At 38.7% G+C, this 16,478-nt stretch overlaps 1 protein-coding gene across 2 annotated transcripts in view; it reads right to left on the bottom strand.

Moving 5' to 3' along the window:
* LOC124111931 overlaps positions 1-16,478 on the bottom strand; it is a 113,774-nt gene that overhangs the window by 45,785 nt on the left and 51,511 nt on the right. For both annotated transcript variants that reach the window (XM_048403827.1, XM_048403828.1), the window contains exons 5-6: positions 14,340-14,406; positions 11,193-11,292 (exon numbers count right to left, since the gene is read on the bottom strand). In XM_048403827.1, coding sequence (XP_048259784.1) covers positions 11,193-11,292; positions 14,340-14,406 — 167 coding nt within the window. The remainder of the gene's footprint in view (positions 1-11,192; positions 11,293-14,339; positions 14,407-16,478) is intronic.

Below are 16,478 nucleotides of genomic sequence, written 5' to 3'. Positions count from 1 at the left end.
GTCCCATTAAACTATTTCGGAGCCAGATCATGAAGACCAGTAAGAAAATACATAATAAATAAAATATTTCTCCCCTCTGGTCAAATTACATGTTTATCTCTTTTTGTGACAAAGTTATCATTTTCACTAGTGCTTGCACCACTCAGATTGATTCCTCATACTAGTACACGTACAATGTTAGAAGATCACTCTTGCTTGTTGCCGCCATAAATGAGTTGCACCATTGCCAACATTAGCTCAAAAGGAGGCACGGTACTCAACAGTCAGGTGCCCACTCCAAGCCAAGATCAAGAACACTCTGATTAACATCAGATCGTTTCCTCTGATACGATACCTGTCTGCATCAAGATATTGGGACAGCTTCACAGGGGGTTGTGTTCAAAGTAAACACTGAGTGAACTTTGACCGCCCAATTTAAATGAAAGTTGCATGGGTTCTGAGACAATCAGACGTCGTCTTTCTAAAACGATTCAGTTTCATTTCTTCAACATGTTGAGTTGAAAATTTCGATCTCTACCAAAGAAACCCACCATAAACAAATATACCCTCCTCACCAACCGTTTTGGGTGTAGATGCCATGGCCCTCACAAATGACAGGATGTCTACAATACCCACAACAATATAAGCACAGAATTGTATTTTTTTCATTCGGATTGCCTTGATAACATACAATTTTAGGATACAGAATTCAGATAAGGTTGTCTGAATGCTTGTGCACTTGTACTGACAATTCAGTAGCCTCAGTGATGGAGTTGTGTACAGATGTTCACACAGAGGAATATCATATGAGAGTGAAAGATTTGATTTTAATTATATAGGGCCACAGAGTTGACAGAGTGCACATGATTCAATAAGCTCAACATACCAGTTGAGTTTCATATGACTGCACTGAGGAGAGGTCGTTAGAAATATGTTTGGTAATATCCAGAGAAGAGGAAACCAATTACCTCATCATTGTGAACGTGCTGAAGCTGTCCCGTTATCAAATACCTTCAGATAAAGAGCTTGCAACGTGGCAACCATGACAAGCTTGTAACACAAAAGGCAGTAGATATTCATTCTTGACATGTTGTTTTCGAATTCTACATGACCTGTTCATAAATAATTGAACCATAAATGTTAGTTGAAATCATCTAATTGTTTTCATGGAAATCGAGAAAAATAAAAATGCAAAATATCTGTAAATAGCAAAAGGCATCATTTCAGGAACTGTTTGACATATCTGCCAATTTATGATGAGTGAGTGAGTGAGTATGGTTTTACGCCGCTTTTAGCAATATTCAAGCAATATCACGGCGGGGGACAACAGAAATGGGCTTCACACACTGTACCCATGTCGGGAATCGAACCCGGGTCTTCGGCATGACGAGAGAACGCTTTAACCACTAGGCTACCCGACCGCCCCCAATTTATGATGAAAAAATGTTGACAGGCAGACGAGACACATTATAAGCATCACACCAGATTTAGTCAAGTGACCAATGTCCTTGAAGTTTGTTTGACTAACTACCCATATTCACCTTTCCTTCATACAGTACTGCTCATAACAAGATTGGTCAAAATCCATCCATGTTCATATAAACATCCTGCAACTAAACATGACAGTGATTGAAGCACAAACAGTGGCTGTCTAATACTTTGGAAGAAGTATCCACTTGCATCAGAGCCCTTGAACCTATTGTATACTCTTATTCATGATAAAGGCTGTTGAACAATCAAAATACAAGAGGTATTGGTCCTTGACAAACAAGAACATCCAAAATAGATGCCATTTATCTTGAGCATCAAAATGAGGCTTGATCACTGTCAATGCCATGAGGTCTCAAATGCGTCACAGTGATAGTATCCTGACAACTGATTGTCAGCTGCACAGCAGTAAAAGCTTATTCAATGTTATAAGGAGTTGTGAAATGGCAATTGTCAATACTTGGTCACAGTCGGGCCCACTGAAGACAATCAACGTGTATCTGTCATCAATTCCTCTTTATTCATTTGTAGTTCACCTCTGTTAGCCTAATCCAAGAAGTCAGATCAGCTTGCAGTTTTTTTCTGTTTCGACAGATGTTGTATACACCAGTAGGGGTTTGACTGTTAGCACTGATGCAGACGACAAGCATTCTTTAGGATTTCTGGGACAAGCAGCACAAACAAATGGCATAGAGCCACGTCAGCCCTGTGCATAGGAACACATTTGATGACCTATGTGATACATACATAAGTGATTCCTGACAGGGGTACAATGTGTGAAGCCCATTTCTGGTGTCCCCTGCCATGATATTGCTGGAATATTGCTAAAAGCGGCGTAAAACCATACTCACTCACTCACTCACTCACTCACTCACACATATGTAAACTTAAGATATTTTAACTTCAGAATGAGTGTACCGTATTCGACGTAATAAGCGCCCAGGGTGCTCTCAAAATTAGAAATAGGTGGCTCTTATTAGATTATTGACCTCGTGGTGTAGCGGTAGAGCGTCCGCCCGGAGAGGGGAAGGTCCGGGGTTCGATCCCCGGCCGCGTCATACCAAAAGACGTTAAAAGATGCTACTTGTTGTTACCCTGTCTGGCGCTCGGCTTTAAGGGGCTAAAACAAGGACTGGTAGGCTCGGAGTCAGTATACTGTGTCTGAGTGGGATATTCATGTTAAACTGCGGCATGGTATCTCAGTGGGCTAGCACTATAAATCGGCATCAGTCCGGACTAGTACAAGCAGCCACACAAACACACACACGTACATGCACGTCGCTATATAAGTGCAATAATCTTGAACGCGACGTTAAACCCCATTCCACCACCACCATTAGATTATTATTTTGGTGAAAAAAACAGAGTTGAAAGATAAATTTCCTGGTTTATGCTGACAGCCTGAAATGTTTATATACGAGAGATACATTTTTCCAGAATTTAATTGCCCATAATTAAGGGTGCATATAACACACGAGTACGTATTATACGCGAATAAATAAGTCTTGTGTACATCGATCAATCGGAAGGGGTACTAATTGGTATTGTTCACTAGCGAATATATTAGTAAATATCGCCGTGGGCGGTTATTAGAGCGGGGCGCTTATTACGTCGATTACGGTATGTGTTATCACACCAACTCTGTAATAAGCGACGTAACAGATTACCAAGGTGCCTTTAAGTAACTTGAACCAGGCAAATAAGTAGATTAGCAAGGTATTCAAGTACACGTATACCGATTTACTGCAATACAACTACAAAACAATATATAAAGCAGAACGCTTTTGGCATGACAGTTTTTTCTCTAAGTTTTGCATACGAGACGGCACCTAAAAACTACCAGTTAAAACAAAAATAGCTATTGATAGCTATTGTGAGCTACCAACAACACCATCTGGGTACGATGACATTGTAATAACCAAGTCAGTGAGCCTGGCCACTCAATCCATTAAGTATGACAAGCATAGATTCCTGGGAACCTATTCTAACAAGGAGTCACAAAGGAAACGTTATTGTATTGTTTCCACTTTACTGATAAGGGCATACCTAAAATCAAATTTACAGAGTAACTTATCTCGTTTCAGGCCGGCAAGAGAGCATGGCACAAATAACAATTTTTCATCATCTGTATTTCAATATACTGTGAAACAAAAGTGGCCAATACTTATCTCCACTAACCAGTGGTTGATAAAGTCAATAGTGACATATGCCACTGTGGTGGTCACAGCCGAGATGAACCTTCAAATGAGTCACTGGCTATCTACTTGTATCCTTATCAATTTTGAAAGAGGAAGAGCTCAAATATGCTTCCAACTTTGCTATCTTAAACATAAAATGTCAATGCATGAGAATAACCAGTCTCGTTTATCTGCTGAAACAGATTCCATTTGGCATAATGGGCAAAATAGCTGTGAACATTATATGAAGGAACCACTTAAAATCAGTAATGACACCAGGTGTTCACGGTGATGGTTGACATCTTAGAAAACGTGATTTAATATCGAAAAGTGTATAGTGCTTGGAGGTGGATGCTAGGGCTTCCACGAGTCCAAATTTTTGGACTCGAGTACCCGAGGGGTGAAACTCGACTCATACTCGAGTACCCGAAAATAGGACGTCCTTTAAGAATATTGGTTCATTAGATCAAAATTGCCATCTAAAAGTATTAAAACATGTTATAAGTATAATTGAACTGCACTGAAATGTAAATAGAGAGCGTCCACGGAACTTGTTTATCTGTCAAAGTGTATGGAAGTGTTCAGTGTTAATGTTTGCTTGTAACTGCACTAATCTTAATCACGACCTTCAAAAACATTACGTCACGTCTACAAATACTACAATACATATTGAACACAAACCAAGTTTTTTTCTGACGATCAGCGTTTCATTTGACACCAGCCAACAAGCACGAACAATAATTCGCAGGAAGAAAATCGATAATGTGCATCACGTGACATACACGTATACACAGCTGCTGGGCTGCAAGACGAAGGCTGCTAAATATGGAAATGAAGTACTATAAGTTCATTCATTCATGAGTTGGTCACGTTTTCAAACTGTACCAAACTGTTGACCTGTCGCTTGATTTGTAAGCACTGAAATAGCACATATATATCAGCTAATCAGTTGTTAATCTGTGTAAGGGAATACACTTGGCATTTGAGTCGGAGCAAAGAAGCAATAATCGCCTTGATACATTCAATTTCTTAAAGTCGGGAAGGAAAAACAATAATTATGTCTATTTTATGTGACATTCTCAATTGTTCTAATGTACATCTACTTTCTACAAAGAATACATTATTCAAACAATATTTTTTTAAGCTATAATCAATATATTGATGAACAATTGAACATTGAAACAGAGTGATCTGCCCTTATCGAGTACTCGAGTCCTTGATAACGGACTCGAGTCCAAGTAAAACCGACCCGGTCCCGAGTACTTGAGTACTCGTTGAAGCCCTAGTGGACGCCGACATTGTTGATGGCTTCAAAATGTGTTCACCTACCACTATTTTTCTCAGACATTCACCAGTGTCTCTTTCTTAAGAAGAAGAATCTGATTTCTGTCTAATTTGGACAGAAGTCTAAATTGGAATTAATTGTTCGTGCCAAGCAAGTACGGTGTCACCCGATTCCACTGTTCTGCTATCACTGTTTGAGGGATAGTGTGGAATACGACAAATAACTTCTAGCATGAGGTGGCGAAGTATTACAACCCATAAATCACACACACAATAAATAAATGACTGCATGAACAGGTGTTCCAAAACTTGCAACGAAGTTAAAGTTCTTATCTAACAATATTTTATTCTCTCTTTGTTTATGAAGTAATAGTGAGATTAAACTCCATCCCTGATTGAGCAATTCTTCATTGCTTCTGGTCAATATAGCCAAACATCACTTCCATCCATCTTTACATCAATTATGGTTACCGATGGCAACCAAGACCAGAAAGATGTTTGACAATGAAATGGAGTGTGCCTGATAATGTTGCTATAGAGACGTATAGTCCAACAGATTAGCTCTAATTAATGGATCATTTGTGTGTCTGCCCAAAGAACATGTCACAATGTGTTTGTTTTCAACCATAGTTGAAAAGAAACACTTCTTCCCGGATGTCGACCAGGTAATTGTAAGTGACTGCTTGACATCACAAAACTTTAATTATTACCTTAAAATCTAGATGCGTAACCATGGTAACTGTGTTAAATATTAGTTGGAAGCTTTTTATTTCACCTGTTGGTTGTTGTTTAATGCCACATCCAGTAATATTGCTCCTATATGGGGGAGATCTTTAAAGAATTGTGGCTGGACCAGACAAACCTCATCTTGAGCATCCATCTATACAATTGGGATATGATAGCATGCATCAACCAAGTCAGCGAGTCTGACCACCCGATCCTGTTAGTGGCCTCAATACGACAAGCATGGGTTGCTGAAGACCAATTCTAACCCGGATCTTCGTTACATCACTTGAATGTCTTACAACTGCAAATGTGAATGTGAGATCTTGTAAGTTTCCTTTTTTGTTGTTGATTAACGCTGCACTCAGGAACATCCCAGCTGTACTGTGGCACACTGTAAGAATAGAGTCTGGACCAGACAATACAGGAATTGATATTGTGAACCACAAGGTCGGGGTATGGTGATATGCAATCAACCAAGTCACCTTACGACCTGTATACTTTGCTACAGACCTATTTCAACCAAGAATCCCCATGGAGCCAGTGTGTAAAGGACCTTGAAGAAATATGTCACCTCAGCACACAGAGAATCTGTGAGGTCTGAAGAGAGTGAGGACAACTATCACAGCTTGAACATAATTCAGATTCCTTCCATTTAACTCCAAAAACAACACATACTCTTTTTAAATTCAATAACATTACAGATTCAAAGCAGCTCTAATCCAATCTGAGGTCAGGTTCCCATTGGCATTACCACTAACAATGAGGCAAATTAAATTTTTATAATTTAATCAATCTTTTTGGAAGACAATGAATGGCTGCAGGTATATTTATGTGTTTGACATCGAGGTTTGAAGGACATCTTGGAATACTGTAAAACCTTATTAACTCAGAGTCCTGGGGACTTGAAATAAAATAAATTTGTCCAACCTTCTAGAGCAGCTGAGGGACAATATTTGGTCAAAATGCTGAGAGCAAAAATGTCTGGACTACAAAATCACACCACTTTAAATGATATATTGATTTAATGCCTTACAAGTTTAAAGATTCATTCTGAGGATGCGAAGTATCTTTTTTCACCCAATAAATCAACAGCTGCCTGTTCAGGGTTACCAACATGCTCACTTCAGAGGGAGCAACATCGCATAATTATCCTTGTCTCCTAGACGATAATTTCATCACAAATCGTCACAATAATTGTTTCATTCTGAAAATAAAACATAGTCATCAAATAGATCTTTCATCACAAGAATCAATAATGCAGATGTTCAAATTCTATTGAATTACCAAAAACATTTTCTGCTCGCTGCCTACTAAAACTAATATCATTTCATGAATATCTTATTTCATTATATCCTGGTATTCTTTTTTATTATATGCTTGACTTTTGGTGAATAAATCCACATGCATAGAAGCCTTCCCTGATTATTTAACACTTGTGATTATGTACTGAACTGTTTGACCTCAATCAATAGTTCCACGCTACACTAATAGATCACAGAACGAGTGTAATTCAGCATCACACTCTGCGATGCTGCAGGTTTCTCTCTGCGCTCATACATCATCTTTCAAGATTCTAATATGGTTTAAATTATTTGTTGGTTTCATTGTTATTTAACGCCCCATGAAGCAATATTCCAGCTATATGACGGCGGTCTGTAAATAATCAAGTCTTGACCAGACAACCCAGTGATTGACATTATGACCAACCATCTATGCAATCAACCAAGTCAGCATGTCTGACCACCCGATCCCGTTAGTCACACTTTTTTTGCACCTATTTCAATAGGGAAGCTGTAATTGAGATCCACTTGGATCCAATTGGATCCCTCCGAGATTACCCCCATTGACGTAAATGGGCCAGATTTCTATTCAAATCCATTTAAAAGATTAAATGAAAAAACTGATCGAAGACATCACCACCAACCTTTACTGAAACATGTTTCATGAACCATTTGGAAATCACCATATGTATCTATTGAACTTTGATATTGCGTTTAGCTACTAAAACCGGTAAATAATATGCTCTACTGAGTTAATGGCATAGTGTCTCCTTTGTGAACACACATTTCCTTTTTTATTCTGTAAAACTCTATAACAGAAGGTCCCATGGCTCCAGTTACCTTAGCAAGACACTTATACTCAATTCCAGCCTTCTAGGCATGACCTGCCATATTCAAGTTGGCATGGTCACAAGGGTTTTGATGAAAGGTGTGACATTGACTTTTGCCAAGGTTTGCACATCACATGCAAGAAGATTTATAGTTGCGAACTTAGGTGGTGTCACAAATATGAGGTTTCCCTATTTACTCGCTGAATGACCTTAATGTGACCTTGACATTTGAGTAAAAGGTTAACTGCATTTAAACAATGAATATTGTACTTCAGTAAACTATATGAGAAGTACTGAGAATGTTTGGCTACTTAATAAGCAAACAGTAAGTGGACACCCTTCAAGAACAAACACACAACTTTCATGATATCACAATGATCATTGTGAAAAATTAAAACACACTCAACATTTTGAGCTTCATGTTGTCCCTAAAAATTGCAACAAACTCTTACTTGAATTCTAACTTGTTTTCCACCGCGCCTGACTCTCCAATCCAATAAGTTTCCTCTAAGGACCAGCACATGTTGCATGTGACCAGATCTAACCTGGATTCCCAATTTAGTCGCCTCTTACAACTAGCAATACGGTCTACCCTTGCCTACACTTTGAAACCTACATTTGACAATATGATTTATTTGGAATTCCCTACTGACTTTGATCAAGAAGGAAGTACGTTACTTTCCTAGAATGATTAGCTTCTCTGGTGATGTTGACATCAAACCGACTGTTTCATTCAGAGGGTGGAAATGTCACCCATATTTCAGTGTGTAGGGCACAAAGGTTGTCCAGAATTTATGTCACTTCCTTTGAAACAGGAAGTGTCCATTACTGAACATGCATCAGGGGATAATTTTCATCATGGTTTATATACAAATTTATAGATTTTTATTGAAAACAAGCCAGCGTTTGTAGAAAACACCTTGTAGGACTTATGACTATCAGTAAGTAAGGACTAAGATGTGTACAGAAGTCTTTGTACATATTTTTTCTTAAATAATTTGTTTGAAAGCTGTCTGATATGAGAATAACTTATTGAAGAATCAAAATAAACAGAGCGAGATGACACAGGTTCTTTTCTACGATTTGAAAGAAACCCAATTAATTGTAATGCATTTGGCAAAATTAAACTAGTGGTAAATAAATTTTTAAACAGTGCATGGGACATGGGATGGCCATGAATAAGCTATATTCAGGATTTGAAAAATCCACTCGTCCATTAGTTTTGATGCGTGGCAGAATGTGCAGGGTGAGAGAGAACTGAAGAAACGCTTGTCCTACCAGGCGAGTACATATTTCAATTGTCTCAATTCATCTTTAATCATTTTAAATAAAATATGCAGGATAATTTTGAACCTAAAACAGGTTTTCATATTTCATACATTCTTCGTAATAATAATGAAATACATGTCGATAATATCACAACATGAACAGAAAGTGTGTTTGTGCAACGGGTCTTGAAACTAGTTCTTAGAGGGAGGTAATATTATTTATGATTTTTGTTCAAATGGTTAAGGCAAACATGACTGATTTTGTGAGGGAAATGGCTGATGTGCAGACGTTTGTAATCAGGGATGGTGGTGGTTGACGAGAGAAAACATGATTTGATTATCAAAAAGGCCAATCAAAAAGTTGTTTTTTTTTAAAAACAGTACGACTGTAAAATATGAAAACGAACTGTGCAACATGCATGGTTGAGTGAGTTTGAATGGGCAGAGATGAACGTAGATGCCAGTGATTGTGAATTATTTTGCACTCTCAGTCGTAAATATCCTCTTTTCAAATTTCATTTTTAACAACAGAAAATGGTAATAACAGGAACATTTTGCTTTTTGAAAAGTGAAAATATTGCAGGACGAGTACAAAATAACATCACCTTGCCCTGCAGGACAAGTTGGGTTAAGAATTATTTGAGCCCCGTGTACTGTTCTCGAAACAACACATGTATCATGTTAATGTTAAAAAAGAAACATTGTCTGTTCACACATGCATATGCCAATAATGTAAAATGAATAGGCTCTGTAGCTCACCTAGCACAAAGATCAAATTATGTGAAATTATGGTCATAAACGTTACAGCATGTCTTAAATCAAATTACGCACACAAAAAAACTGACATCATTCTTGCACAACAGATCTACTTATATGGTAACCTACACATCTAATTACATCAATATTAGTCTCAATCATTGGTTGGTCGGTTGTTGTTTTTTTTGTTTAACACCACACTCAGCAATATTCCAGCTATATGACGGCGGTCAGTAAATAATCGAGACTGGACCCGATCACGTTAGTCGCCTTTTACAACAAGCATAGTCACCTTTTATGGCAAGCATGGGTTGCTGAAGACCTATTCTACTCCAGAATCTTCACGGGGCCTCAATCAGGGGACAAAGATACATTTTCAATATGGTTGCCATAGTAGCCATGTTCAAAATAGGTTTGGAAATCTGTGAGACATTTCAGAATTTGTACACTTGTTTCAGTAGAAATGACAAAAAGAAAAAGGATTCCAGCATAGGCAGGCAATACTGGTGGACAGGAGTGAGTAATTGACGGCAGGGGATACCAGAAATGGGCTTCACACATAGTACCCATGTAGGGAATCGAACCCGGGTCTTTGGTGTGACGAGTGAACGCATTAATCACTAGGCTACCCCACCGCATTGATAGACAGGAACAGAAAAATTGTCAATTATATAATCTTAGAGATGTAATCAAGTTTATGACACAAGTTTTGCTGCCAAGCCAACCATATTGTTGATGATGGATCAGCACTAAATCATTACTGGATGATAGCCAATAGCTTATGGGCAAGGCAGCAGCTCAATGACCACAGATGGTGTAGTGAAAATGGTGAAGAAGAATGAAAGGTAGAAAGTTTATATGAGATAGACGATGTCAAAGTCAGCTAAAAGTAATGGTGACAAAAGTAACCGGAAATATTGTTTTATATGCCAGTTGGCAATATTCCAACTCCATTACGACAAATCCTCGAAATGCAAACAAATGGCTGCTTGCATGAGAAATTGCATACAGCATAGGTGCACAAGAATACACGATCAGTCATGTCGTTCCATTCTTATTATAACTTACTCTTACGTCAAACATGAGGTGCCCATCCCATGGGGATCCAGATTGGGAACTGGTTGCGGATGTGGATACTAGATTGATGGGAACCTGCTGGGGAGATCTCATCTGATTTTGTATGCAACCACTTTTCCCATCACAGTGAGAATGGCTTTACAATTTTCTATAAGCAATATTCAAGCATGGGACAAGAGAGATAGGATTCATACATTGTACCCATCTGAGGAATTGAACCAAAGGCTGTGGCAGGACAAGATATCACTTTAACCACTTACCTCTTGTTACACCAAAGTAAGTACTGACTACAAAGCAAATCAGTGTAAACTGACTACGACCACTCACCTTGAAGATCTGCTGGGGAGTGTATGGCCATGGGCCTAACAGGTTGTCCAGGTAGTTGCTACAAGAAGACAAATCACGACTCTGGCCCACTGGAGTTGGTCTGAAGTGTAAAGAACACAAATGAATTCATACTCTAAACCTAAATCAAAATCTTTTCCACATTCATGAAAATTTTTAGCTAAAAGTAGAGTCCATTGTACGATTCCAACAATATCAAAGGCATGTGTATGAATCACTATCAGAAAGTTATGATACCAGGTTTTCGCCAAAAGGTCAGCGTATCCTGCCCCACAAGTGGCACCCTTCACAAATACATGCAAAGGCAAGACACTTGTTCACCTGAAGAAACATGGGAACATATGGTAAAAGTCAAAATATGGAGCTGCATCAGATATAATGTTGGTCACTGATGCACCGAAGTTGGAAATGTCCTCCACATGTCTACCCTAAAACATCATGAAAGCTTTACTGAGGATTTGAATGCTGTTGCATTATGTTCTTTGAAACCTTCCCAGCATGCTTGATTATACCTCAAAAGTTGTGAAATGTAGAAACCAAAAGCTGGCGCTGCTGGAATTTTGCTTGACTTAAGGGAAAAGTTGGAAGTTGAAGTCAATTTTATGCATAGATCTAAATATGAAACTGGTCTCTTTTATTTCTAGTTCGGGTGGTTATAACAGTGGAAGGGATATGGTTATTTCACCAATATTACACAGCATCAGATCATCAAAATATAAGAAGCTAATATACTTGGCCAAATTCCTGTGTTCAGATTTTGTCAAAAGAAACAGATCAGCAAGGAAGGGAGCACAATTTAAGTGCCCATGGCAATGCCTTCTTATTGCCTTAAAGTCTAATCCCCAAATTTCACATAGATGTTGTCAATGAAGAAGTCCACATTTCACAGTTAACTTCAGATGACATTTGCTTCTTTTTTGACAAATTTCCCTGAACATCTTAAGATTGCACAAGAAGAAGGCCAACATGACATTTTCAACATGGCTGCCATGACATGACAGACCAAGCAGTACATGAAAGTCAAGTGTCAAAGTTGTAACAAATATGAAAACATACAACTAAACATAAGGGGCCGGTCATTTATTATGGGGTCAGGAGGGTCAAAATAATACACAAATTTGGGAGGGTCTTGAAAATAACATTGCATAATAAAACATAAACATGATAAAGTGCTTTTACATTACGTTATTTCAGGGAGGGTGATCCAAACAATTTGACAAGCATTATTAGAGGAGGGTCATTGGTGCATCAAAAACCTCTGACCCTTACTGTAAAAAAATGACAGGTCCCTAATGTGATAATAAAGAGACGTTCAAAATGCAATACAACTGGTGTGTGAGTGAGTTGGGTTTATGGTAAGGTGAGGTGAAAAGGGGTTTAACATCGCGTCCAAGATTATTGCACTTATATAGCGACATGCATGTACGTGTGTGTGTTTGTGTGGCTGCTTGTACTAGTCCGGACTGATGCTGATTTATAGTGCTAGCTCACTGAGATACCATGCCGCAGTTTAACATGAATATCCCACTCAGACACCAGTCCTTGTTTTAGCCCCTTACTGTTTTAGCCCCTTATGCCGAGCGCCAGACAGGGTAACAACAAGTACCATCTTTTAACGTCTTTTGGTATGACGCGGCCGGGAATCGAACCCCGGACCTTCCGCTCTTTGGGCGGACGCTCTACCACTAGACCACGGAGGTGGTCCGAGTTGGGGCTATGACTTGGCCACCTGTGCCCCTACAGTACAACTAGATTTTGTAGGTGCTTGGAAAGGGTAAAAAAGCCAAGTATACCCCAAACTGAAATTTCATAGCACATACCACAAAGCTAGTGCATGTAATATTTCATCATGTTACATGCAAATATGGCCAAATATTACAAAAATGATGCAAAAAAATTAAGAGTATGCAAACATAACCAGTCAAATGTTTTGATACAAGAAACAGCATGAATATTTCACCTTCAATGTTCAGGTGAGCTAAACACAAAGGTGACAGAAAACTCTTCTATCCAGAGTTCCTTGTGGCCAGCCTAGTACCTGTGCAATTGGCCAGCAACAGTGGCGATTCATCACATACTACACAGTCCATTTATGACATTGCATATGTTTTTCATCTGTTTCATATTTCCTTTTTCGTAGTAATCCTTTGTTTAATTTGTTGTACAGCTCCATGTGCTGTCATTGAAGCCCTGCGGAGAGCTGGCGATATGTTCAATTTGATGTATAAAGATATATTGTCATGTTTCTCACTGTCGCAGTTGTAGTAGCACATCTATATACTTATTGAAACCAATACATAAAACACACTGAAAGACTTGCATTTGGCCAGTCTGTTCTGATTTCAGAATAAACGTGTTTGTTACAAACAAGCGAAACGTCTGGTCACATGACATGCAAAAAAGGCTGTGGCAGTGGTGTAATGCTAAGTCATCATTGCACTGGAGAGTGACGACAGAATTCTCTCAGCAATTTTCAAGGAACTATTTCTGAGATAAGGAAGAAAATTTATGGATATCAACTTCTTTATTATGAGGAACACGTCATCTGATGGAGAAGTAAGCATATACTCCAAAACGTTGCATTTCCTATGATAAAGAAGTTCACATTCATAAATTCTCTTCTTTATGTGTATCACTTCTAAATGCCTTTCAAAGACTTGTTATTTCTGAGATGATCATGCAAAGATTCTGCTTTGGGGCTTGTAGTTTCAGAGTGAGTGAGTTGGGCTTAACGCCGCTTTTAACAGTATTCCAGTTATATCGCAGCGTGTCAGCTTCTAGTGGGAGGAAAGCCCGAAGTGATGCACTGGTCTCAGACGTTTACCAACTCGGTGAAACCCACGAGCACGGGTATGGTGCTGACAAACCTAGAAACATATTCGGGGTGAACCAGGATTCGAACCCACAATCAAGGTACGCAACTCTGCATAGCGAATCGCGGCACCTTAGACGACTGGGCCTCACGTGCTCCTTGTAGTTTCAGAAGAGGATGGAAATGTATTTTGAACTTTCCACGTATCATAATCACAACACTGGGTTGTTCATCTAGGCGTAGAACATGACAATAAGACACAATACGCGACAATACCACAACAAAGTGACATCACTACATACAACCAGTGTCCTCACCTTATCTTGATGTTCGCACAGCTGTAGTATATCTTGCAGGTGCTGTTCTCCTCACCACACTGATCATCTGAAAGACAGAGGGAGACCGTCAGTCACCACATTCACTCAACTTTCTTTGTCTAAGATGGCCACCCGTCAAATATCTCTTCAAGCTGAGTAGCCAATATGACCAAATGATTTCCATGTTAGTTGCTTTGACAACAATGTTGGCCAGACCCAGCGTAACCTGTAATAGTCCCGAGAAACAGGAAAAAAACCAAACATTCTTCATGTCTATTAATTAACGTTTTACAAAACTTTTGAAAATTTTCCATTAGAAATGCAAATTCTGAATTTCAATAAATTTGTAAATCAGCCCGTGTTACTGCTAAGGGATACAACTCTGCACAGCAAGGTACGTGCCTTGGATCACTGCATCATCTGTGTCCCTGATAATTCTATGTATCTCGACTTGATTACAGACAGAACAAGCATGAAATACTCATATCCCCCGCCAATATGACATGTCCGGTTGTGTGCACTGCAATAGCTCCTGTGAACTATCTTCACTGGACCATTTTGTAATTGGCCTACCGGTAATTGCAGCATTAAAAAAGTTATTACTGGTGTTGTTTTGCCATCTGCAGTTTATGATAGAATACGTAACTATTAGTAATGAGTTGTGTTATTACTTTAAGAATAATAAGAGAAGTAAGGGAGTTCTCACTTTACTTAGAGATCATTAAGAGCAGGGGTCACCATGAGGTGTACTGAGAAGTACAGCACCAATCATCTGATGACCTGAGTAGTAGACTGGAGTCTGGAATGCTACAGCACTGACATGAACAGTAAACAACAAGTCCAATGTAGCTCCAAGACAGTGAGTTGGAGAGTGAATGAGTTGACACACCAACAAACTTATCCTTCTTCACATCTTTGAAATGAGCATTGAGGGATCGAACATTCAAGTGAGCAACCTTGAGTCCATCACCATGACTGTCCTCTACAGGGTGTGTCCAGGTGAACAGTCTTTCATTCCGCAATCTAGTCATCTCATCCAATGATTTTTTGTTTACTACAATTTATGCGCCAAGTTTGGTTAACAAATATTGCACGGTTTTCAAGATCTGCTCTGGAAACGAGAACTACCTCCATTTTCAGTCTAAGTCCAAGTCCTTGCCAGGGAACCTCGAAAAATTATTTTTTTAAAAATACTAAACTATCAAAAGGCACCAGTTCACCACTAGACCTATCTATGTGCCAAGTTTGTTATGGTTTCTCCCATGTTTTTTTGTGTTCTGCTCCGTAAACGAAATGTGACTGACGGACGGACGGACGGCACCCATTCCTATATCCCCCTTCCACATAGTGGCGGAGGATAATAATGTAAAGACACACTTGAGGAATAGTACAAAGCAGGACATTCTCTCTAAGAGATACTTGTCAAGACTGAGTTTGAAAATTGGTGTCATAAAATATTTTTTTACACAGTTACTGCCCTTGCTCCATGCTTTTCAACTTACGACAGTGCAGACAGAAACTCACAAACTACTGACATTACATGAATGAATCTTTGAATGCTCATCTATGAGATACTTGACAAAACTGTGATTGAAAATTGGTCTCATAAATTATTTCTCCCCAGAGTTACTTCCCTTGCTACATGTATTTAGATTTTGAGCATACACAGTTACAGCCCTTGGTCCATGTTATTTTACAAAGTACAAAGTGCAATGGGAACTAGTTTTCTCAAAAACTTCTGAAGTCAGCTTATAACAGAACCACTTATCAAGAGTTTGAGGATTTGTGGTTTAAACTATTTTTCCATTGAAGGGGCCTTTTTGTCTGTATTAAATTCACATTTAATCATTGATTTGGATGACACAAAGCAACCCTAGTGCCTATCTGCCTATAAAATTCTACTGTGTCCCATGGCGGGGGATAGTGATAACGCTGTTTTCTTGTTTATACATACAGAAGACCACTATGGTCTCTACTATTATCAAATATTTTAATATATTTCAATGTACAGAAACTTGTATTAACCAAATTCAGAAATACTTTGTGTTCCATTCCATTACATTACAAATGAGCCTAATCAAACCAACATATTCAAGTTTAGTATTCTAAAAGGTTTGACTTAAAAAAAACCCATAAAAT

The sequence above is a fragment of the Haliotis rufescens genome, unplaced genomic scaffold, assembly GCF_023055435.1.
Source record: "Haliotis rufescens isolate VD_foot unplaced genomic scaffold, xgHalRufe1.0.p SCAF_3, whole genome shotgun sequence".
Lineage (NCBI taxonomy): Eukaryota > Metazoa > Mollusca > Gastropoda > Lepetellida > Haliotidae > Haliotis > Haliotis rufescens.
Note: the sequence above shows the minus strand (reverse complement) of the source record. Positions and strands in the feature narration are given on the sequence as shown.